The sequence below is a fragment of the Lissotriton vulgaris genome, chromosome 1_1, assembly GCF_964263255.1.
Source record: "Lissotriton vulgaris chromosome 1_1, aLisVul1.2, whole genome shotgun sequence".
Taxonomy (NCBI): domain Eukaryota; kingdom Metazoa; phylum Chordata; class Amphibia; order Caudata; family Salamandridae; genus Lissotriton; species Lissotriton vulgaris.
The window spans coordinates 315,615,327-315,641,493 of NC_141685.1; the positions used below are offsets into that span (position 1 = coordinate 315,615,327).

Here is a 26,167-nt window from a genome sequence, read left to right on the forward strand (position 1 = left end):
ACCCATAGGCATCCCAGCGCTAACTTATGGTGAACAAAGCGGTGCAAAAGGGGGTGGTGAAGGACTGAGCATCTTAACCAATCAAACGCTCACACCCAGTCAACAGATCTGGGTTTAATCCCTCACCGTTCTTTAGGCCACTCTGCCACCCCAGTTCAGACATGGCCATATGCAAATCAGTCTGACCCTTTGCCTTATGGGAACAGTCCAGCCTGAACTGCCAAGCCATGCCTTCCCTGGACCGGAAACAAGCTTCCTAGGACCAGTTTCTGGCATTACAGCCGTCTTCAGCCAGGCTTGCTTGAATCCAGTGGCTAAATGAGCAAGGGACTCACATCTGAGCATACCCTGCCAACCTATGGCGAACAAAGCGGTACAAAAGGGGATGGTGATGGACGGAGCATCTGAACCAATCAAACACTCACACCCAGTCAACAGATCTGGGTTTAATCCATCACTGTTCTTTAGCCCACTCTGCCTCCCCAGGTCAGACATGGCCATATGCAAATCAGTCTGCCCCTGTGCCTCATGGGAACAGTCCAGCCCGAACTGCCAAGCCATGCCTTCCCTGGACCGTAAACAAGCTTCCTAGGACCGGTTTCTGGCATTACAGCCATCTTCAGCCAGGCTTGCTTGAATCCAGTGGCAAAGTGAGCAAGGGGCTCACGTCTGAGCATACCCTGCCAACTTATGGAGAACAAAGCGGTACAAAAGGGGGTGGTAAAGGACGGAGCATCTGAACCAATCAAACGCTCACACCCAGTCAACAGATCTGGGTTAAATCCATCACTGTTCTTTAGCCCACTCTGCCACCCCAGTTCAGACATGGCCATATGCAAATCAGTCTGACCCTGTGCCTCATGGGAACAGTCCAGCCCGAACTGCCAAGCCAAGCCAGGTTCTTTTCTATAAAACATTATACACACCCATAACCATATCCTTGGAAACTGACATTTCTCAGATCCTTTCAGGCATTCATCACTCCTCTGACACTCAAATAGATTTTACTCCTTTAGAATCTGATATTTGACAACAGGAACTCCTCACTGTTTTACAAACACTCAAGAAAGGCAAAGCTCCAGGACCAGATGGCTTTACAGTGGAATTCTTCACACATTTTTCACCATTACTTTTCCCCAAACTACTTATTCTTTTAAAAAATGTTTCACACTCAGGTGAATCCTCTGGTTCTTTCTTGGAAGTCTTAATCTGTCTAATTATTAAAGAAGGGAAGGATTTAAAATATCTTACAAATTATGGACCTTTTTCACTTGTTAATATTGATTACATAATCTTTACTAACGTTTTAGCCATGCATCTACAAACCTTCCTCTCTCATTTACTGGGTGCGGAACAGTCTGGATTTGTCAAGGGTCATTTTATTTCCGACAACACATGTCTATCCAACTCCTCCCACTTACCCCATTCATTAGCAGCTGTATACTTGGATGCGAAAAAGCATTTGACTGAGTTAACTAGAATTATCCCTTTCAAACACTTAAATGGCTTGTTTTTCACCCAAGGATCATTTCTTTTATTTCGATTCTATATTCTAATCCTCGGGCATCCGTTTATGTAAATGGCAAAACATCTTCTTACTTTGACTTGAGAAGAGGTGTACGCCAGGTTTGCCCTCTGTCCCCATTCCTCTTTATCCTAGCTTTGTAACCCTTTTTATCCAGAATTTGTCAAAATAGAGACATACAGGGTTTTGAAGTTAATAATAAGCACATTAAATTTTCAGCATATGCAGATGATATATTATTATTTATCTCAAATCCACTATCCTCTATCGTTGTCTTTTTGCAAGAGGTGGAGCTGTTTGCTTTAGTCTTTGGGTACAAATTAAATAGGGAGAAATGCAAAATATTACATTTGACTAAATGTATCCTTAAAGACGATGTTAGTGCTTGGAAACCCCATCATATAAAGTATTTAGGTCTTTATTTTACTCATTTAATGTTAAAAATGCTTTGTTTGTGTAAGGAGAAATGTATACAAAAAAATCACCACGTTAACAACCAAATGGCACCCCTTATATCTCTCGTAGTGGGGTGTATTAGACACCATTAAAATGATACTTACACCTATATACTCTCTCTAATATCCCAATACTTATTCCCTTAAAATTAAAAACAAAATCTATATTATCATCATTCTTGTGGAGCAACAAAAGACCTTGCATGTCATTGCTAAGATTGATAAAGGCAAAATCAGAAGGTGGTGTTAACTTTCCAGATTTTCCCACCTATCTGTAATCTTTTTACTTTGTCAAGCTTTGAGTTGGCTTTCTGAATCGCTGGTAATTGTCCTCTGTGGGTGAATCTGGAATGTTCACATCTTTCTCAGTTCTCTTTTAATTTTCTTTCTCCTGTAGACCCCAGTCTATTTCTACACCTATCTTTAAACATACATGTAAACTTTTAGAGCCCAGTCCAACGATATCCCCTACAGATCCAGACTCTTTCAAATACCAAATATGGCATAATAAGTCTATACTGATCCGGGGTAAACATATCTTTCTCTGAGGCTAGTCAGCTTTTCGATTTACCCTCGTCCTTTCACTCTCATTAAACAAGCCCTTGCCAATGAACCTGCTTGTTTTAACTCATTGTCACCCAAATCCTCACCCTGTCAATGGTCTGCTCAGTCTCTTATATTCTTGACCTAGAGCTTCTACCATTTATAGTCACTTACATACTCTACATTCCGATAGATAGAAGACTAAATTAGAGCTTTCCTGGTAAAGAGATCTTGAAGTTGATTGGTCATTTCTTCTATGCAATAATATATGGACCGAGATCAGGAAAACTTCTAGAGCAGCAAATACTATATAAACACTAGTTTTTATTCATAATAGACTTTTAATACATCCAGTTATGTTACATAAAAGACACAATGATGTACCTGATACCTGTTGGCCATACTTATCCACACCTGCCGACCTGAAACACTTACCCTTTACATGTCCATATGTGCATACTTTTTTGGGAAAGTGTTTGGGCTAAAATTTTTGACTTCAAGTTCCCTTTCTCTGTTGTTCATGTATTTTTGGGAAGTTTATCACCTATTTGGGATAATTACACACATAATATAAAGATTGACGATCTATTGTTATCAGTTACCTTTCGGCAGATAACCAAAACTTGGAAAGATTGAGCTAAACTATCATTCATAGTGGTATGCTGTATGCTACAATCATATATTAACCCAAAATGGTGGCTTGGCCCAATGGGAGGGAGGGTAGGCAGGGCCTAAACTAGAGGAAACCAAAAATGTGCCTATGCCTTCAAACAATGCAATAATGCAAACACTGAATGATTAGAGATAAACCATAAATTTATTAGTTTATCTCGACAAAACTTTTGTCATTGAATCAATACGTAAGTAACAAAATTCACTTATTTTAGGAGCAGACAAAGAGAAAACCATCGACTTCCTTTCTAGCCATATGGAGATCAATCGAACAATGTGTAAGTATCTACAGTGAACAATTATAAAGCAAAAACATTGCGCTAAATCGTACATACATGGACATTAATGAATCAAAAAGAAACTTTTCAAGAAACAGGTAAACGATCACAGTTTGAAAATCATAAATACAGCAACATGTGAGAGCAAGGGTGAATCTTTCAAATACAACAACCCCTAACTCATGAAGTGAATTCGTTTGTGAAAAAAATCACAGTAAGCCCATTTTGAATATGTGACTATCAAAAGCCATTGGTGTGAAGACAAATGTATGAGTTCAAATGTCAAAATGCCTAAAGTCAAATGCCGACGCTTTTCCAATCCTGCCAGTGGTTTACAGGATTTTCATCAGGGCGGGGAACGAGTCCATGGGAACTGTTTTCCAAAAAGAATAAAGAGTTTGTTTTAGTAAACTGCAAACAAACGCCATTGTGTTCAAGTTCAAAATGAACCGCATTGTGGTGCGGCATACCTTGAAGGTAGTGGCCTGTGTGGCTTCAATTTTGGGATTAGCGCTTTGGCTCTTTGGGTCAGGCGGGTCTGGGCTGTAACAAGAAAGATGACTGCTGTCACTGATTTGAAAGTGACCCACTGCACGCTGAAGGAAATAACATGGAGGAAAAATGATTTTACCTTGAGTCTTTACAACATTAAGTCAAGGCAGCCGGTGGCAGGATTATTTTTCAATTATTTGCTCTGGGGACAGAAATGAAAATGACGATATTTTAAGAAGTTGTGCCAAAACGGTAAAAGAACGGGCACTGGAGCGTCACCGCTCCGGTGGGAACACTTACTTTTAAAAGTTGAACACGGGCGGAGGGATCGGACCGGTGTTAACAATGGAACGCTGTCCGTTCTAAAAAAATAATAAGAGGGAAAGGAGGCTAGCAACTGTGCGCTGAATCACGCAGTGGAAAGATAAAAGCTGACACTCAATGGCAGGTGAAGAAGGGGTCAATCGCTTACCAAACAACGCCACGAAGGGCTCTGCTAGACTGCATCCTTGCTTCTACCGGCACCTACAGGCTTTAGTTGTCTTTTTCACATCACATGATTCACTGGTTGAGACACATAGACGATGTCTGGGTCCTGTGGCAGGGGAGCCAGACCGAACTTGATCAATTCCACGCATGGTTGAATTCACGACACCAAGACATTAAGTTTACGATGAACTCGAGTTCCAAAGAGATGACTTTCCTGGACGTCCTAGTAGGTACCAGCACATCTGGACTGACGGCCTCTTTGCACAAAAAACCTACCGACAGGAATACAATCCTGCATTACAATAGCTCACACCCACAAAGCCTTAAGGATAATTTACCTTATGGGCAACTGCTGCGCATAAGACGCAACTGTACCAATCTACAGGATTTTGAATCCCACGCAACAAGATTCTGTAATGAGATGGCTGTCAGAGGATACCCCAAGAAATTACTAAAGCATGCCAAAAACAGGGCGAAGTTCACCCCGAGGGAGACACTCCTTCAGGTAAAAGAAAAAAAGCAATTAGATCAATTGGTTTGTGTGACTACCTTTGGGCAACACACGAACCAGTTCAAAAACATCATCCGAAACAATTGGCACTTGCTGGAAACAATGGAGCACCCTCTGCCCAAACCGATCTTTGCAATGAGAAAGAACCCAAATATTGGTCAGCATCTCATCAAGGCAGACACCCATATTCCTCCGCCCAAAAGTGACCTCATATCACAGTGGAACCTCAGACCAATCACTGGGCACCACAAATGTGGTAACTGTGTTTCATGTTCTTCTACAATTGAAGGGGACACCTTCATTAATCATGGCATCAAATGGACACATGATGCATTCACCAACTGTAAAACAAAAAATATCGTTTATGCAGTGGTCTGTCCTTGTGACAAGGTCTATATTGGCAAGACAAATCAAGCCATTAATGCACGCATTACACAACACCGATCTCGGATAAAAAAACGAGTAATGACCGCACCCATGGTTGAACACTTTGTAAATAACCAGCACACAGAAAACGATTTCAAATGGACACCACTTGTCTGGCTGGACTCTAAACGCTACCCTAATGTAGAAACTATGCGTTTGCGTAAGGAGGCATACCTCATACTGCGATTCGATAGTGTGAACAAGGGCCTAAACACGCTTAGTGAAATCAATCGAGCTTGACTCCACACTTGGACTCCATTTCCCACAATGCAGTAGCACTCTTAACTCATCCCATTGGCTGTTAGCATACACATGCTTTTATCACCACCAGTACCGGCAGCGCCCTGGACAACTAAAGCCTGTAGGTGCCGGTAGAAGCAAGGATGCAGTCTAGCAGAGCCCTTCGTGGCGTTGTTTGGTAAGCGATTGACCCCTTCTTCACCTGCCATTGAGTGTCAGCTTTTATCTTTCCACTGCGTGATTCAGCGCACAGTTGCTAGCCTCCTTTCCCTCTTATTATTTTTTTAGAACGGACAGCGTTCCATTGTTAACACCGGTCCGATCCCTCCGCCCGTGTTCAACTTTTAAAAGTAAGTGTTCCCACCGGAGCGGTGACGCTCCAGTGCCCGTTCTTTTACCGTTTTGGCACAACTTCTTAAAATATCGTCATTTTCATTTCTGTCCCCAGAGCAAATAATTGAAAAATAATCCTGCCACCGGCTGCCTTGACTTAATGTTGTAAAGACTCAAGGTAAAATCATTTTTCCTCCATGTTATTTCCTTCAGCGTGCAGTGGGTCACTTTCAAATCAGTGACAGCAGTCATCTTTCTTGTTACAGCCCAGACCCGCCTGACCCAAAGAGCCAAAGCGCTAATCCCAAAATTGAAGCCACACAGGCCACTACCTTCAAGGTATGCCGCACCACAATGCGGTTCATTTTGCACTTGAACACAATGGCGTTTGTTTGCAGTTTACTAAAACAAACTCTTTATTCTTTTTGGAAAACAGTTCCCATGGACTCGTTCCCCGCCCTGATGAAAATCCTGTAAACCACTGGCAGGATTGGAAACGCGTCGGCATTTGACTTTAGGCATTTTGACATTTGAACTCATACATTTGTCTTCACACCAATGGCTTTTGATAGTCACATATTCAAAATGGGCTTACTGTGATTTTTTTCACAAACGAATTCACTTCATGAGTTAGTGGTTGTTGTATTTGAAAGATTCACCCTTGCTCTCACATGTTGCTGTATTTATGATTTTCAAACTGTGATCGTTTACCTGTTTCTTGAAAAGTTTCTTTTTGATTCATTAATGTCCATGTATGTACGATTTAGCGCAATGTTTTTGCTTTATAATTGTTCACTGTAGATACTTACACATTGTTCGATTGATCTCCATATGGCTAGAAAGGAAGTCGATGGTTTTCTCTTTGTCTGCTCCTAAAATAAGTGAATTTTGTTACTTACGTATTGATTCAATGACAAAAGTTTTGTCGAGATAAACTAATAAATTTATGGTTTATCTCTAATCATTCAGTGTTTGCATTATTGCATTGTTTGGAGGCATAGGCACATTTTTGGTTTCCTACAATCATATATTAGACACAGCATTTGTTCAGCCTATTCACATAGCCATAAAACCTTTGAATTTATGGTCACCGATTACTGTGTACGTAGATGCCAGCGCCAAGCGCTCCTTTTCACAATCTCCTATTCAACAAGTAGTTGCCCAACCTCTGTGATCTTCCCTATCTTAATAATACAATAGAATATTTCTATAATTTCATTTGTATATATTGTTGCAAGAAATGTATTAGCTTATTGATTATAATATTGTCTCTTATCTGAACATTTCATCACAGCCATGTTTTTCATGACATTTTTATTCAAATGACCTCATTTCATTGTTTAATTCCCATTATGTGTTTTCTGCTTATTGTATTATTATATCATATATTTTTTTGTTTGTGTTCTTTGTTTCCTCAATAAAATCACTCTATGGAATCTATGGAAGTTTTCACGCTGATACCTTTCATTACTATTTGGATCTGTATGTGATTTAGTTTAGTATTCTTTAGTGTAGGAATTAGAGACATAAATGCATTATAGACAGGAAGATCGGAATTTTTCTCCTCATGCCATATTTTTACTGATCTGTACCATTGCAACTGAGATTCTCATCTGTTATTTGGTATTGAGAATTAACTTTGTTCATAGAGCTGGAAGTCCTTTGATAATTTTTTATTGTTATGCGATGTTCCATGAGATTGAATTATATTACACTGGCTTTGAATTTGTAATAAGTATATACTTAAACTGATTTCCAACTCGGAGATTTACTGTGTAGGCAAATGGGTTGCACTGTAATTGTGATCTTGAACTGATATCTAACTCTTTCATTCCTCAAGCTCCCTAAAAAGATCAATCCAGAGGGGACTAGAAAAGGGCCCAAATTGCCTCTTCTGGAGCAGCATGAAGAAGATCATTGCTGAAGGGGAGTTGTGAAGCAGTTAATATATGTGGGTAGTCATGAGAAATTAGCTAAGCTTCATATTCTATGTGGTGCTGTGATCGAGGCCTGCTATTTCAGACACTTTAGACGAGGTTCTGCTCTGACAATGATTCTGCCAGGGGGATGACTGTGTGACCCATACAGATGAGTTTAGAACAGAGTCAGTTCATGCTTTAACCCCAGTAAAGTTGCCATATATATTTTGATGCATCACAACTGTTAATAGTAGACAGGATCCTTGTGTTCCCTTGGTGCTGTTACTGGAGCTCTGAACATGATCACAACCCTTGATGCAACAACACAATTTTGTTTCTTTTACCTTCCACATGTAGGCGCAAAGGACACTCTCTGGGCAGATTGAACCATCCTTTAGCTGTGCAGTCAGCTCTACGAGAGACAAGGAGAGGATCTCATTCATATTCACTCCTTCAAGCTGAAAATAAAGTGTTGAAAAACAATGTATGTTAACTCATCTACCAGAGACACAAAGTCAAAGCTAATCTCTAAACAAGCCCAGACTTCATGCACAAAGAATTACATTATTTATATTTATTTAAAGGAATTTTCTGGTGTAAATGTTTTTATTTAATAGGAACACCCAATAAATGATATTACAATATGTTTCAAAACCCAAGCAGATATCATCAAACAAAGTAACATTTTAGAATACTTATTGTTGGTGACTAAACGACAGGGGCGTAGCTTCGAGGGGGTGCTTGGGGTGTTACACCCCCCTAATAAATTTATTTTCTGGTAAAAAAGTTGGGTGCAAGTGATTTCAGTCAAGTAATGATAAGTATTTGTCAAATATCACCAGAAATGTTTACATAAAACCCAGATAAAAAGGCACACACACTCTTTCCTTTTCTGCTTTAAAAGTCTTCAGAAATGTTGGTTATTTTACAAAATATTGTGCTTTCTAACACCCCTGCAAATCTGCATTTTTCTCCCTCTCCACTCCACTGCCCACGTAGCCACTTTCATCTGCCCTTCTTGTTGAATAATGTATTTTACCATTATACGCCAGCATGATTGTTGGAAAATCTGAAATCACTTCCCCCAATTTTACAGACCAAGCTACGTCTCTGCTGAAAGTGATAGGGGACTAGGCAAATAGAACAAATTGTTTCTCCTCACTCGATACCCTTTAAAGAAAGGGCTGTACATCCCACATTTCTGACATGGAACAAATGCAATGGCTGCAGAGGAAAAATATTTCAGCAGAGACTGTGGTAATTTGTTGTCACTTTTAGTTTGGTTTACATGTTGTGCACCTGTGTGATGTGGCCAGGTACAGAGTGTTATGTCAAAAATAGACTACTAATATGGAACTCAATTAAAAATGGAGGTTAAATTTAGGAACAACAGAGCAAAAAATTGTATGCTTTTATGCAATATTGTGGAATAATAGACCCAAATGGAAGGGATCATCTACAAGTTTATGGTCAGAGGACTTTCTACTCAGTTTTGAGTTCCTCTTCAGAGTTTCCTACTTGATGGTGTAGACTCCTTGAAGTCTCTTCAGTTCAAGAAGATAAATAAAGCATGGCGGCCCTTATCTTTCTAACAGGCCTGCACCTTGCAGCAGAGAGCCTCCCAAGGTTTTCCTTGTGGAAGTTTGACGTTATATTATTCTGTTGTCTTGGAGTAAAATTAAAATGATATGATCTTACACTGCTGGCAAGTGCCTTATGGATAACATAATATTAACACAGCCTGTACTGATACTGAGGTCAAAGTCTAGACACCCTTATTGCTTATTGGCTCCTCCTGCAGGGGAGCTTGGACCAAGAGAAACCCTCCAAAGGAAAGTTACCTTGACTTAAGCTCTCTGTGCAAAAAAGGCGCACAGTCCTCCAGTGTCATCTCAGTTAATCATGACCAAGCCAAACACTCCCTTTAAGCTCTTTGCCCAGCCCCGCTAGGTTTCCCACTTTTTGCCCTGGACCTCTGTGGTTTTTTTTCTAGCGCCGGGACACCTCCTCGCGAGGTAGCTGTTCGCGCTCTATAAAACACAGTATTATTATTATTATTATTATTATTAAGGCATCAGGGATAATCTTCCAATGGAGAGTTCTCTTTCAAGTTCACCTGTCAGTGCGAAGAATGTATGACACCTTTGTTACTCAATTCCTGTTGAACTAAAACACATTGTGGCACATAATCTACTTTTGTTGCTTCTGGTTGACCAATATCCCATTCAGTCCAATACCTGTGAGTGGGTTGATTACAATGGGCAACCAAAAATATACTCCAGGATGACAGTTTTTTACTATGACACAGTTGTCAACCCTTATGGATATGTAAGCATTTTTTTGCTGGTGGTTGATGTGCTAGCTGGCATATTGTGGACATGCTTCCATGATTCTGATGAACCATTTATAGCGAGGCAGGGATAATGTGACTAATGACTGGGCCTTCCAAGGAGGACAATCAGGCGGAAGACCTGGAGAAATATGCTAGGGGATCCTACTAGCTTCTGCTTGTATGTACTAAAATACATGTACTGAAATTCCTTGTATGTGATCAAAACACTAACATATATTCTCTGTCAGGTTCCACTTGATTCATACCATGTATTGAAATTAATGTAATGAAATTACTTGTATGCGATCAAAACACTAACATATATTCTCGGTCAGGTTCCACTTGATTCATACCAAATTTCCCATGTCAACAAGCTCCAACTGCTACTTTTTGTCACCAGTTTTTCATGAGAAATTTCAAACATTTTATTTACTAGCAACATCCTTGAAGACCTTTGAATAGTATTCATAAAGCCCCAGGAATGAGGCCAACACTTCTTCATTCTGAGGAGCCATTGCTTTTATAAAAGTGTTTAACAATCAATGTCAAGGTTTAGCACCTCCTTGAGTTACTGCAAATGAAGATACTGGACTGTGAAGTTCACATTTTTCTTTTATTTTAGTATTCCCTCCTTCAAGGGTTCCTAGCGCCTAATATGATATTTAAAAATATTATGTGTTGTGCTAGCCAAATATCCCAAAATGGCTAACCTGATTCATGCAAGATAGCAACTTTTTCTCTTTCTTAAAGCTCCCAGTGGCTTTGCTCGACTGACTACTATGGCTTATTTTTTTTCTCTGAGCTCCCAGCAATGCAGAGTATGTATTTCTTTCATTTCATTTGAAAATCTTTATTCTGATACAATAAATATCCTGAAAAGCACAGATCCAAAATCACAGCCTATTATAATGATACATAGGTCCGATAAGAGGGGAGACAATTAAAAATAAAACAGATCATTACAGAAATGATTTCTGATCAAGCATCAAACAAATACATCATCGATTTTGGAACAGGTTAAAAATACAATATAAAAACAGAGTTCAACAAGATGTATCTACAATATAAAATATAAATTTTGCAAAAACATGCTTCAAATGCTACGCATTGAATTCCGAGCATGTGCTGTCGCTTTCAAGAAGGAAACTACACAGAAGGTTAACTCCTCATCTTCCAATGTAACGATCTGCCTATAGGCTGCCTTGTAATCAATAGCATCAAAAACTATTTAGTTTATTTTAAATAAAAGTTCCAAAAGAATAAAAAATGCAACATTGATTGATTACATTGATCATTACAAGGGCATGGAAGATGATCAAGATTAGGATTGTATCCCATATGGAAACAGAGCAGAAATGTCATGGTGTCGACCCTTAATCGGAAGAGCAAACCCCTCTCCCAGTGATCAATATGTTTTAAAAGGTAGCTAGATGGTAAGTGGTAGTTATTCTTGATCATCATATATCTGGTGACGGAGGATTTCTGTACCTCTGTTTCATATCTGGTTTTACAGTGAAGAGTGTCTTCTGTAGGCTTATTATACTAATATCATCTGAGTTGATAGGATTTAAAAATATTCGCTCAAGGTTCACACTGATCAAGCTCTTCCTGACAGCAGCAAGCCAGGGTATTTCCCTTCCCTTGTCACAAGTGAGGCAGTCGGTTATTATTTCCCTAGTTAAATGCGCTGCACGGTTCTTCCAGACCACAAGCCAAAATATAGCGGGCGGGCCTTAATGTAATCTTTGATGTAGGGCAGTTTCAGTTCACTGTGACAGGCATACTGTGATGAAGAAATAGGGGCACCCAACAGTTTATGACAAAATCTATTTTCTTCCCCCTGGATGCTATCACACTTTCTAAAACCCCAAATCTCTGCACCATAAGTAGCAGTGGGGGTGCATTGTAATTTAAAGTTTTTAATAATAGCCTAAACTTCCTCTATCTTTCTAGGTTGGGGTAGGCCAAGCATGTTATTAATCGCTTCAGAAAACTTTTTTGTACTGTGTGCCACATGCTCAACCCACAAACCATTCGCTGCAAAAGCCAACCCCAAATAGGGAAAAGTGCAAGTGATTTGTCAACTATCGGAATCTATAAAAATAGTATTGTTAGAATACTTTTTTGACTCGCAAGCCATTAAAAACTATTTCTTAAAATTAGTACATAGGTCGAAACTAGCCATAAAATCAACACAGCCCCTCATCAAAACGATTAAAGCATTTGGTGTGCTGGCCCTTAGGACCACATCGTCAGCATACAGTAACACGGGGAGCGCATTACCGTTAATGCTAGGTACATCAAAAGTAAGTGATACCAACAACCTTATTGACACTTGTTTGTCTTTTAAAGAATATAAGCCCACAGTAGTTGGTGCCTTCATGCAATTATGTGAGGGTATCATACATATGCCATCTAGGCCCATCAAGGAAACATTCAAGTCATTGATGTAAAGGATAAAAAGAAGAGGGGCCAGGACACAACCCTTCCTGAACCCTCCATCCACTCTGATGTCTTTTGATACCTCTCAGCCCTTACTGATCCGCACCCAGTAAATAAGCTAAGAAGTGTACTAAAACCTCGTCCAAACCGTATTTGAAAAGGATAGACCAGAGCCTGGACCTGTAGACAGAATCGAAGGTCGAGGTAAGGTCCTTAAAGGTCAGGTAGATATGGGATTTTTTAGCTATTGCGTACTTACCAATGATCAAATTGAGGTTTAGACACTGCTCAACAGTGCTGATTTTGCTTCTAAACCCCAACTGACAAGGGTGTAAAATATGCAACTCCTCAGACCAAGTCCTGATCTTGTTAAACAGGATCCTCCCCAGAATTTTCAATGTATAGTCAATCAGGGAGATGGGCCTGTAACAACTTGGGGTGGAACGATCACCCTTTTTTAAAATTGGCATGATAATGCTAATTCACCATGTATTTGGTATTTATGAAACTGTTAAATTATTAAAAACAAAAAACATTCAGTAAAAGAGGTGCCCAGAATTCTGGCTGATTTTTAATGAGATCAATAGGCAAGCAATCTGGTCCTGGGGCTGTATTGTCCAGGCTCTTTTGAATTGCTTCCTCCAATTCAGAAAGAGTTAGCAGAACTCTGGTAACTGCTAGGTGCTCATTGGAGACCATATTTTGAAAAGGAGCTGAAAAATTTTTGAAAAATGGGCCTCCCAAGTCTCGCTAGAGATATTGTAGGTGATCGGAGACAGCGGGTGTCCTAAGGACCTCATGTCTTTGACAGCCGACCAAAACCAGTTCCCGTTCTTTAGAGTAACGGCACATACAAGATTGTCCCAGTGCTCTTCAGCTATTTCCTCCTTTCTTAGCATGATGACTGCCTTAAAACATTGTCTGGATAATTTAATTGCAGTCTGATCTCTGGGGTGTTCTGCAAGTGCCCTGGGAAGATCCCTGTTAGCAGCAGAGCAGTCACTGTTAAACCGTCTAGGACCAGAAAATGTTTCCTTGATGGGCCTAGATGGCATATGTATGATACCCTCACATAATTGCATGAAGGCACCAACTACTGTGGGCTTATATTCTTTAAAAGACAAACAAGTGTCAATAAGGTTCAAATATTCTCTTACCATCCTGTCAAATAAAACTGTGTTGTCAACACCACGCCAGACCAATCTAAGATTATCGGTAGAGGCAGACATCTCTTGCACCACACTCTTGACCGTATGTTGGCATGGGGGCGAGTCTCAGGGTTAAATTAATGGGGTTGTGATCTTCATAAACCGTGGGGATAACCTCAGCTTTTAGCAAAGGATTTTCTAATGAGGGGATATAAAGACATAATCAATTATGGAGGCACTGCCCCTGCCTCTGTATGTTGGTATAATATGATTATCCCTCTTAGATACTGCAGCGATCTCCATTACATCTAAGAGGTTGTTGATACACAAATGGTCTATTAATTCAACCCCCTATTTCATTGGAGTGTCTTGCTAGTAAGATGGAAAGCTGTATAACTTCCACTAGATATCTTTGCATTAAAATCTCCCCCCAAACAAATCCCTGTAAACCTAGCAAAACTCTTTGGATTCTGTACAGTGGAAATGAATTTGAAAAAATTAATACAATTCATATTTGGTACATTCTGAAAATCATTGCTATCAAAGTTAATAAAACAAATAGAAACCCCTGTTTTATCAGTTATTGCCTGAAATTTGTCATTATTAGTATCAAGGACCTTTGTACTCCCACCTGCAGAGATGCTTACCCAAATTGAAAGTCCACCTAACGGGCGGGCTACGTTTAGGATGGGAACAACGATGTTAAAACACTCAAACCCCTCTAAAATTAAATCCCTTGTAGCCCATGTCTCCTGAAACATTAAAATATCCTGTTCTTGAACTATCTCTAACCAGTCTGGTGAATTTAATTTGGATGCAAGACCAGCGACATTGCCGCTTAGTTTTTTTAGATTAGAATCAGGGGCGGGCACGGTTGGGATACGAGGACCACAAGATAGAGACTCAATTGGCACAGAAATAGACTCAGGTGATACTGCTTTGGGAGGTAGTCAATCCTGATGGTCCAAATCAGACAATGGTAAGAACCTATTATATGTAAAAAGGGAAGGAGCGTCAGTAATTTGGGCGCCCAAGATTGGCTTATAGAAATAGCCCAGGGACAAAGCCCAAATGCATGTTCGGATGTTGGAGTTGATCTCCTGAGCCATTACTATAGATATAACCAAAGACAAGTTATGGAAACTAATGACTATACAGTCACCCTTGATGTTCTTTGGAGACAGTCCCACCTAACCAACTCTACATGTCATGATGATATTATTAATAAATGATTCCCTAAACCCCTTATATTTAGACAACCAGTCAACACTTTTATTACGTAACTGGTCCGAGATTTCAACTTAGTATTCTTTGAGGGGAGGTACACCTGCCAAACCACAACGTAGGGACATGCTGCCGATGGTAAATTCAGTGTCTCCCTGCTACACTTAGGGTTTAGAGAGCGCAAAGAGTCCAAACTGCCCTCGACTGGTTTGCCGCCCTCAGAAATAATGCTGGCCAGAGTGCCAGTAGAGGGGCTACGAGGAAGATGCAAGTTTTACTTGACCGGCTATCAACACCACTAATATCAGAAGTATTATGTTGCACCCTACAAGACTCTGGTTCAAAACATTCCTTAACTTTGTTGCAAGTCACACAGGAACCAGTATATGGGGTGGATATTGGTGCCCTTGTCAAAATATTAGTGTTAGAAATATGAGCATTATTCATTGTCACGTTCGGCTCTGCCTTCCTGAGCTTAACAGGTTTTTATAGAATTAATCTGAGAACTTAAGTTAACACCAAGTATGTCTAAATGATTCAATCGTTTCCTCAAGATAGCAAAATTGTTATCCACTAAGTCTCTAATACATCCATTCACAGTGTCCGAAACAAGATTGATAAGATAAGATTGATTCCCCTTGATTACAGCACTCTGAAAAAGAAGAACCAATATCAGTCTGGGTGCCGATAGAATTACTGAGTTCCTTATTTGGGATGTGCACAGGAACTTCAGAAGTCTTGGAAGAGGCAGAGTCAAGTTTCTATGAACTCAGTGCAGTACGGGGTGAGCTTAGGCGAGTGGGTTGTTTCCTCTTAGCGCTGATAGGTTATGTGGGCTTTCTCATATTTCACCCCAGGAGCTGCCTCAGAACCTGTGGAGGTTGAAGAAGGGGCCAGATTTAATGGGGGTGCTACTGCATTAACACCGTCATTTGACTCAAAAGGGGAAATGTCGGTGTTAAAATCATTGTTAAGGCTATTGAGCAATGAAATGTGAAATGTGATTTGTCAACGCGCAGCTATGCCCAGTGGGCGTCAAGGCGCCTAACTCAAAAATTAGCTGCGGGCAACCAGAAACACGAGCTCACTGATAGGCTTTAGTGAAACACCAAGTTTTCAGAGCTTTCCTGAAAAGATCAAGTGAAGGCTGTAGTTTGATCTCCAGGGGAAGAGTGTTCCAAAGTTGAGGTGCAAGAATGGAGAAGGCCTTGCTCCCCCATCTTGCCATCCTAGCGCGTGGGACTACCAGTTGATTAAGCTCTAGCGAGCGAAGACATCTGTTTGGAACATACCTAGAGAGCAAAGAACCCAAGGCATCAGTCGGGCCTGCCCTCAGGGCGCTATAAGTAAGGCAGAGAAGTTTAAAAGAGACTCTGAAAGGGATAGGAAGCCAATGGAGATTCTTCCTTGCCAAGGTCGCAGAGGACATCCACGGCAAGGCCAGAACGAAGTGCGCCGCGGCATTTTGCACAACCTGCAGGCGTTGAAGAAGGCCCTTGTTGGCCCCGGCATAGAGTGAGTTACAGTAATCCAGCCTTGAGCCAACAAGGGCGATCACAACCTGTTTTCGTGCCTGTGGGGAAAGATAGTGAGTGATTCTTTTCAGAATCCTGATGACACCCCAACAGGTGGCCACTGTCCTATTCACCTGAAGTTCCATGGAGAGCCGGGTGTCAAAAATGACGCCTAGGTTCCTAGCAGATTGTGTGGGTGTGGGGCAGATGCCTAAAGATGAGGGCCACCACTCACCTGACCACATTCCCTGGTCTTTGCCGAAGACCAGGACCTCCGTTTTGTCACCGTTCAACTTTAATGAGTTGAGAATCATCCAGTCTGCAACAAGTTGCATACAGGACTTAAAGTTGGACGCGGTGACATTCACAGAGTGGGTCAGGGACACCATGATCTGCGTGTCGTCAGCATACGACACTACCTCCATCCCCTGAGATCTTACAAGTCTTGCAAGGGGGGCCACGTAGATATTGAACAGGGTCGGGCTCAATGCCGACCCCTGTGGCACCCCACATTGCAACGACTTGACAGGGGAGAGGTGATCCCCAAGCATCACTCGCTGCTCTCGCTGATGTAGAAAGGAGTTCAGGAGACTCAGGGCCGGTCCTGCTACCCCTGCCTCCCTTAACCTAGATGTTAAAGTACCGGGAGACAGGGTATCAAATGCTGCTGTAAGATCCAGCAGAACTAGCACGGTAGTCTGCCCCAGATCGACTTTCCGACGGATGTTATCTGCGGCCTTCGTCAATGCAGACTCTGTGCTGTGTAGCTTTCTAAAGCCATGTTGGGACCCATCCAAGAACCCTGAGGCGTCCAAAAAGTTGGAAAGATGGCAATTCAGATGGGCCTCCAACATCTTAGCAGGGGCCGGCAATAGGGATATAGGCCTAAAGTTCTTCAATAGACCAGGGTCAAGGGTGGGCTTTTTAAAGAGAGGTTTTACAATGGCCCTCTTCCATGCCACCGGGAAAATACCTTGCTCCAGAGCTCCATTCATTATTTCCAACATTGGAGGAAGAATAATATCCCTACAGTCCTTTAGTATTCTCAAAGGAACCGGGTCCAAAGGAGAAGCAGATTTCGTTTTGTCTAATAGGAGGTTGAGACCCTCCAAGGAGAGCAGAGGAAATTGATTCAAGACTTGGGGAGCAGCCGCATCCCAGGATTCCAGATGTTTAACTCAGGAGAGGTCTTCCTCACTAAGAGTGTTCCTCTGTGATTGAAGAGCCAAATAGATGTTGTCTATTTTTTTTATAGAAGAAATCTGAGATGTTATTACATAGCTCCTGTGAAGCAACCACAGGGTCTGGTACCTGGAGTGAGCATAAGGAGTCAACGATCTTAAAAAGCTCTTTAGAGGACGTGAGAGAACAGGTTAAGTTGGTAAAATAATCCTGTTTCTCCTTGATGACTCTGTTTTTGTAATCTCGTAGCAGGCCCTTATAAACTTCTCGATCTTTGGGATCCCAAGATTTGCGCCAACATCGCTCCTTCCTTCTGCATTTTTGCCTGAGGAGTCTCAATTCTTCCGTGAACCAGGGGGCTGTCGGCTGATGTCGTGCCACATGTTTGAGTGAGGCGGGCGCTAACTCATCGACTGCTTTGGTGATAGAGTCAGCGAGTTCTAGAGCCGTCTCATCTACCATCCGCTGGGATGTAATATTCGTGCTACGAATAAAAGGGGCCAGGGCCTCATTCGTAAAATTCTTGAAGCTTCTTTTGAGACATTTCTTGTTAGTCCCCAACTTGCCCTCAGAACAGGGCATATCCAAGGACAGTGGAACGGCTAAATGATCAGACCAGACTATCGGCAAAGGAACGCCGACTGTTAATCTGGGATCATTAGAAAATATCCCATCAAGGATGTGGCCAGCCTTGTGGGTTGGATGGATCACTCTTTGGACAAAGTCACATGCTTCCAAGGAGTTGACTAGGGAGGATGTATCCTTAGATGCCAGATCCTCTAGATGGAAATTCGTGTCACCTAAGATGGTAAAAAGAGATCTACCAAAATATGGTTCCAAGATTCTAAAAAGCTCCGGGCAGAAGTTAGTTCTAGATCCTGGGTGTCTGTATAAGAGAATTCCAGTGAAGGAGCTCGAGGAGGCATTCACAATACAAAAGTATAGAGCCTCAAATGGGTCTGAGGGAGTCGATAGAGATTTTATAGTGCAGGAGAATGCGGACTTAAAAAGAATGGCCAGTCCACCTCCTCCGCGTCGCACTCTATCCAGCCTCTGAAAGGCGTAACCTTCTGGAATAGCCAAAAGGAGGTCGTGACCAGAAGACTCAGAGGCCCAAGTCTCAGTAACAAAGACCCAGTCAGGTTGTCTAGTGCTTACAAAGTCATGGAAGTCTAAGTTATGTTTGATCAAGGACCGCGCGTTAATTAGAAAGCCCTGCTTAGGTTGAGAAATAGGCAGACCAGAGGGAGGGGGACCAGACTTCCTGGCAGCCTGTGAAGAGAAATTAAAAGAAGTTTTACACGAAGGGCAAAACCGCGCAAGACGTAGGACCTCCGGAGGAAGCCGATGGTGGCACAGGAGCACCGGGGGTCTAAGAGACACCAAGTCACGAAACAGAACCTCGCTAACGGACGAAGCGGACAAGTCAGGCGTCACAGGGTCCAGCCCGTCCTGCAGCCCGTCCTCAGCGCGGACGGGCGCAGACGGGCTGAACTCAGGCGTAACTCCGGCGTCAATCAGGCGTCCCCGCTGCGCGTAACCGCTGCGCGTCTGCATGACTCACTTATGTACACGCCTAGCGTCCTTCTGACGACTAGAGCGTGAAGCCTACCTTCTAGCGCCAAAAAGCGGCACCATGTACATCCAAGATGGCGCTACCAGGAAGAATTACGCCGGGAAGCGGACCCGCCCAACAGCGGTGTGTATCCCAAAAGTTAGAGTGCAAGTGAGGGCCAGGCACTATTAAGAACAAGGGAAAATGCAAAGAAAAGCAAAAGAAATAAAAACGAGGTAAGTTTAAAATCGAGCAGCAGCTCAGGTCCTGAAGCGCACAGAGCGCATGCACAGGTCGAATAACAGCTAACAAGGGGGAGCAAGCGATTTTCCTGACTTATGTACACGCCTAGCGTCCTTCTGACGACTAGAGCGTGAAGCCTACCTTCTAGCGCCAAAAAGCGGCACCATGTACATCCAAGATGGCGCTACCAGGAAGAATTACGCCGGGAAGCGGGCCCGCCCAACAGCGGTGTGTATCCCAAAAGTTAGAGTGCAAGTGAGGGCCAGGCACTATTAAGAAGAAAATGCAAAGAAAAGCAAAAGAAATAAAAACGAGGTAAGTTTAAAATCGAGCAGCAGCTCAGGTCCTGAAGCGCACAGAGCGCATGCACAGGTCAAATAACAGCTAGGGGACATTTGAGTGAGTGCCTGTCAGATTGCAAGGTGGGGAAGTAATAACACAATCTGCCCCTATTGTGGGGCCAATCCGAGAACCAAGGGAAAGGTGCCTCTCAGTTAATTCAATCTCATTGGCCATGATGCTGACTGCCCTTTCCAGCATACTGTCAATATCAGATGTACCAGGTTTTGTGGGGTTAACCCCCGCACTTCCCCATGTTGAGTGCACAAGAATAAAGAACTAAAATGCGCACACTCACCTTGGTGGGGATATTCGATTAGCAGTCGTAGGAGGGGTGGCCCAGCCCAGTCACATCCAGTCGCTGACGGGTGCAGATGGGCCCGTCTTTGGCCCTGCACACATCTATCATTGCGGGACCCCTGGCCGCAATGTTAATGCCTCCTGGCGCGTTGGAGTGGCGTTGGCAGCGAAGGCACCACTAGGAATGCTGGGACTGGTAGTTTTAGGTGCACCCGGTTGAGTGCTCCCTCTGCGCAGACTCGCTGGACCAGGAAACAATGCTGGTGCCAAGGCAGTGGTGGCAAACAGCAGGTCGAATTGAGCCCTGGCCCCAATTTGAGCACCTCCTGGTCCATTGGAGTGGTGTTGGCGGCAAAAGTACTGCTGCTTGAAATGCTAGGAATTGTGGTTTTATGTGCCCCCGGTTGAGTGCTCCCTCTGTTGTGTACTATTTTAGGACCCTATTGTAATTTTCCCAATTCATGCCTTTATGTAGGTATAAATCACTATGGGCCCGATTCACAGAATGAACTTAAGACTCAATCCAAAACTTACTACTGTTTTGGTATTCACAGATTGCACTTACTATTTTTGGTATTCACAGAATGAATTTACTCATTTCGCTATTCACAGAAGTTAGGACACCTAACTTTAGGACTTCTAAATGCCTTCTGTGAATACCGAAAGTCTTAAAATCAGGATTTTTCTCAATTTAGTAGTAGTAAAGTTAGGAGTCCTAACTTTACTACTACTAAATTGAGAAAAATCCTAATTTTAAGACTTTCGGTATTCACAGAAGCATTTAGGAGTCCTAAAGTTAGTAGTCCTAACTTTACTACTACTAAATTGAGAAAAATCCTAATTTTAAGACTTTCGGTATTCACAGAAGACATTTAGGAGTCCTAAAGTTAGAAGTCCTAACTTCTGTGAATACCGAAATGAGTAAGTTCATTCTGTGAATACCAAAAGTAGTAAGTGCATTCTGTGAATGCCAAAAGTAGTAAGTTCATTCTGTGAATACCAATAAGTAGTAAGTGCAATCTGTGAATACCATAACAGTAGTAAGTTTAGGATTGAGTCTTAAGTTCATTCTGTGAATCGGGCCCTATGTCCTTATATAGGCATAATAAACATAACCATATTTAGACATAGCTCATGCAGTCCAAATACTGCAGGGCTACTTCCACTTCTTCAGAAAATCTACAATGATTTCTTGGAAAACTCGGCTTCAGCAGCTAGGGTCTTCTCCTTGCTCGAGAACTGACATGCCCAAGAACTCATGAAGTTTTCAAAGAACTGAGACTCTTTTATGACGTTATTATGACCACCTTTATGTCAAACTCTGCAACTTCAAGGTATAAATATGCCCACCTTGCCTTAGCAAACACACAGTGGTTTGGAGCAGTTCGACTATCTACTTGCCCGACGCATCCTGCTACCGCAAGTGCCGAAGTAAGCTGACCCTCCAGGAGATGCACTGAGGGAGACGCTGTCTTTTCTCCTGCCGAGAAATCCAGCTACAGTGTTTCCAAGCTCCCATGGAGGGGTGTTGGGAAATCGAGTCCTGAGCCTGACCTTCTTCATTCCAAATCAAGGTACGGAGCTGATTAGACCCTCAGAGAAATCTTGGACAGATTCTTGGCAAAAGAATACTATATTTATTCTACACCTCACTTACTTCTTCCCTTGTACTAAGCTTAGGTTAAGTACATCGGGGTAGGCGTATTTTAGAATCTTCCCGTGAGAATAAAGGAACCTTTGACAAACGCCGGTCGGGTGTGGAGATGCCAAGGCAGCAACGCGTAACTGGTAACAATAGACTGTTCCGTAGCCTCGAGTATCCACCCCCTGAAGACGTATTAAATTGTGATACAAGATAAAACCGATCACAGAGAGTAACGTTTTTTTAACAAATTGGCACCAAGCACGAGGGAAAAGCCAAAAGAAATCAACATTCCGAAAAAAGTATTACTCTAAACAGATTTCGATTCTGCACGACTGTACATGACTTTTTATCAGGGGCATGAGAGGAAGCAATAGAAAAGAAGATATCTGACAACCAGATCTGCCCAAAACCTTATGATGTTGAGTTCGAACATTCAGATGAACTTCGCAAATAATATGAGATAAAGGAACTTTCAAACCACAAGGCAACCACCCAGTGCCGTGTATCAAGAGAGACCATATATAAAAAAATCTTGAAAAAGATGGCACAAAATTGAATCAAAAGCCATCGAAACGCGTCGACGCCATAAAAACTGCACAATTGAGCAATCAAGCTTTTCCTATATACGGCAAGAATTAAATGTGCCCAGGATTGGTTGTTTGAACTTTGGATACTCAATGTGCAAAGTCTAAATGACAAATTAGATTGTCTTTTGTTTGTCTCTCCCCCTCATTGTGTTTTTATATTTGATTAACTGTATGATATTGTTTTCGTCCTTTTCTTTTAAGATTGGTATCTTATGTTTATAAAGTTTGTGTAACTCAGAACTGTGACAATTTTAGCAGCACACACCCATGGAATGTGAATTTGTTTTTATTATATATTTTCTATGTTTTTAACATAAAAGAATACATTTGGTATAATTTTTACACACACATGTTTCGTTATACTTGTCCAACGTGATTGTCCAATATTAACATTTGGGCCTGATTAGCCAGTAATCTTGCCAAGGGAAACTTTTTTACTTCACTGTATTTTAAAAGCACCAGTTGAGTAATTTTAGCCTCTGTTATTTATGTATGTATTTATTTATGGTTTAGGAACCATACAATGCTCTTACAGTATTATTTTATTCTACTCTTTTTACTGTATGCATTATATTTTGCAACCAGTTTTACGATTGGAGCAGTTCATTACTTATGCTTGAGAAAGAAGACTGTTCAATAAATCCTTTTATTGAAAACGCCTATCTATCTATTTTCTCTTCACCTCTGGTGAAAAGAATACACGATTGACTAAGTAAAATATCTATGTCTTGTTTCCACGACTCTGAAGATCAGTTTTATCTTGGGGAAACAAAGTTGTCATGTTTATGCGGTCGTCAGAAACTAATCCCTTCTTGTTTATTTGACAACGTTTCTAGTGATCTCTGAGCTAGCTGGCACTCACAATTAAGTCTAATATATTCGATAGAGACCTAGTAGACATATGTCCTACGTCACATCTATAGGATATATTATTCCAATGCGCAGAGCCGATTGGGAATATAGGAACTACACTACACCTCCTAGCAGACTCGCGGGACCGGGAAACAATGCTGGCGGCAAGGCAGTGGTGGCAAACAGCAGGTCGAGTTGAGCTTTATTTGTTTTAGCACTTTGGAAGGTTTTCTTCTCGTTTGCGAGAGTTGAGTGTTTCTTTTTTATATCTCTTTGGCAAGTAAACCTTCATTACAGTTGTGCATTCGATTTATGTCAAAGAACCAGAATTATGATTATAACAAAGTCTCCCTTCCTATCCAACCATTGTTTGCTATAAAAACAAATTGAGGCCTACAATTAAGGTTCCCTTGCTAACCTACATTCCTTTCACTTGGCCCGATAGCAAGAGAACCTTCATTATAGTTCTGCTTTTCGATCTATGTGTAGGGTAGATCAAATGAGCTGTCAATATATTCTTTCTTCTGTTTCTTTGTTACAGAAACAAAAGTAAGATTTTAATAATGGTTTAATTCTCTTGTGAATTCAATTTCACATAGGAACAAATAGAGGACAATAATTAGGGTCACCTCACTATACAACTCTCACTTCACCTTGTCAGATAGCAAAGGAGCATTCAAGATGGTCTTGCTTTTGTTTCTTAGTGAAATAAAGAAGGGACAGCAGGGAAGCATTCTTTATAGTCCTGTTTTCATTTTTCAATCTCATAGAAACGTAACTAGGATTTTATCAAGGCTCCCTCGCTTGTTAACTTATTGGCAATGGCGCAACGGCTTTCTACATCTGAACATTTGTAGACAATGAACATTTTGATGGTGTAAAATCTAATATGAAGACTTAATTGCAGATGGTGGCGCTAGTAAATGGCAGCCTTCTTGGAATATGGATCAGCTATGAGCTGCTTGGCTGGTAAAATACTTTCACTGTGAGAGCAGTGATATGGCAAGTGAGTACCTTTGGTTTTGTGTCTTGTTGTTCCCAGGGGACATAACACATTGTAGGATGCTGCCCATTTCAGAATATTCTTTTCTTGGTGACAAATTGCAAACTGTTTCGATCAGGATGTTATAATATCCAACCACAGTTTTCACAGGAGAAAATGTCTTACATCGACTTGCATTGAGGAGGAAAGAGCAGTTGTCTTTGTAAGTATAATTTAGTACTTTTTCCCCTCAAGGATGTTAAAAGTGCTTTGATGTGCTAATGTATTCAAACGGTATTTTGAATGCCTGTGTTTGCCTGCATTGGTGCAATAATTCCAGACTAGTTGGCTTTACCAGTGCTTAATTAAATTGCCTTAACGATTTTTGTGGTTTATGTTATCAAATGTCCTTGTCAGAAATAATATGAATGGAGTACCCTGCATACTCCGAAAACACGAAGTGAGCTATTAAGGGCTAGTAGTGAGGTTGTCATGACAAGCTGCAGGGTGTTTAGGTCCCCCTGCTAGGATCCTAGAGCTGGCCCTGGAGGCCAAGAAGACAGGAACCGCTATTGATATGCGGAGAGGTGAAAATAGTTGCTGATGAGTATTGACCCTAAATTGGTAGATCTTGCTTTAGCTGAGGTGAGTCCCTTTGTTGAAAGCCTTCTAATTGGCATCAAATTCGGCAGATATTGGCAATTTGTCAACATCTTTACAGTCTTCGACAATGCTTAGTGCTCACTCAGAAAAGTCTTTCAGCACAACCATTTTGGAAAGGTCAGGGAAGCCAGGGACGAATGTCACACCATTTGGTCAAGGTCCCCAGTGAAGAAAGGCCTTCTGCAGGAGAGGCAACTGGCAAGACAGATCCAGATGTAGAACCTTTTTCCCTCCAGGTCATGATATCTGTGAGGCCGATATGTCAGAGGCAGGTATAGAGGCAACAATCGGTCAGCCACCAACAAAGTTTATACAGGTGAGACTTTTGTCTGTGTCTCAAATGACCCCGGGGACAGAGTGAGTTCCTTTATTCACAATTGGAGAAAGCTGACCCAGAATCCTTTGGAGTTAGAAACTATTCAGGGTTCAGGCTAGAATTCTATCAGACCCCCTTCCAGTAGTGTTAGTTTGACATTTGAGATGGGAAATGCAAGCCTTGCAAGACTTGGAATTCATAACAAAAGAGAAGACATGGATTCTCCTTACGACCCAATCTTTTGAATTCTCAGGCTTCCAAGTTGATTCAGAGCAGTCACAACTGCAATTGCCAAAACACTAGATAAGAGACATCAAGAAATTGCTGGGATCAGTGCTGAGAAGATAGATGATAATATGTCTTTTAGCCTCCTCTATTCAGGCAATATTCTTGGGTCCTTTCCACTACAGAGAATTACAACTGCTCAAGAATGTACACCTGATTAACGTTTTAAGTTATATGGATCTGGTTCCAGTTAGAAATGGGGGTCTCTAGTTGGCAGTGGTATATACCCTGTCCAAGTAGGGACCCTTTCATCTAGTCAGAACAAGTAAATTACACACCTAAGTTTGCCTGTGCTCACCCTCTAGTAGCTTGGAACAAAGCAATTTGTAAAGCAATTGTGCACACATATAGTAACACAGCGAAAATACTACAAATGGACACCGCACCAGTGTAGAAAAATTGAATATCTTTATCGAAACCAAAGAAGACTAAAATGACAAAAATCCCACATACAGATATGAAAATATGTTTTGTTTTTAAAGAAAAAACAGTTCTGTTCATAAGAAACTATGGATGTATAATTTTAGGATGAAGTTAAAATTACAGGACAAAAAACAGGCACAGGGAAGGTGATGCTAAATTTTCTTACTTGCAGGGAAGGTATTGCATTGGTTACTTATTTGCAGGGAAGGTGATGTGTAGGTTCCTTGCTCCAGGGGAGGTGAGGTGTTGGTT

General features: G+C 41.5%; 1 protein-coding gene across 1 annotated transcript in view; it reads right to left on the reverse strand.

Moving 5' to 3' along the window:
• The window catches only part of LOC147747111 (vitamin D3 hydroxylase-associated protein-like), a 373,652-nt gene that overhangs the window by 307,767 nt on the left and 39,718 nt on the right, over positions 1-26,167 (reverse strand). The window contains exon 2 of the mRNA XM_086952362.1: positions 8,228-8,341. Coding sequence (XP_086808488.1) covers positions 8,228-8,341 — 114 coding nt within the window. The remainder of the gene's footprint in view (positions 1-8,227; positions 8,342-26,167) is intronic.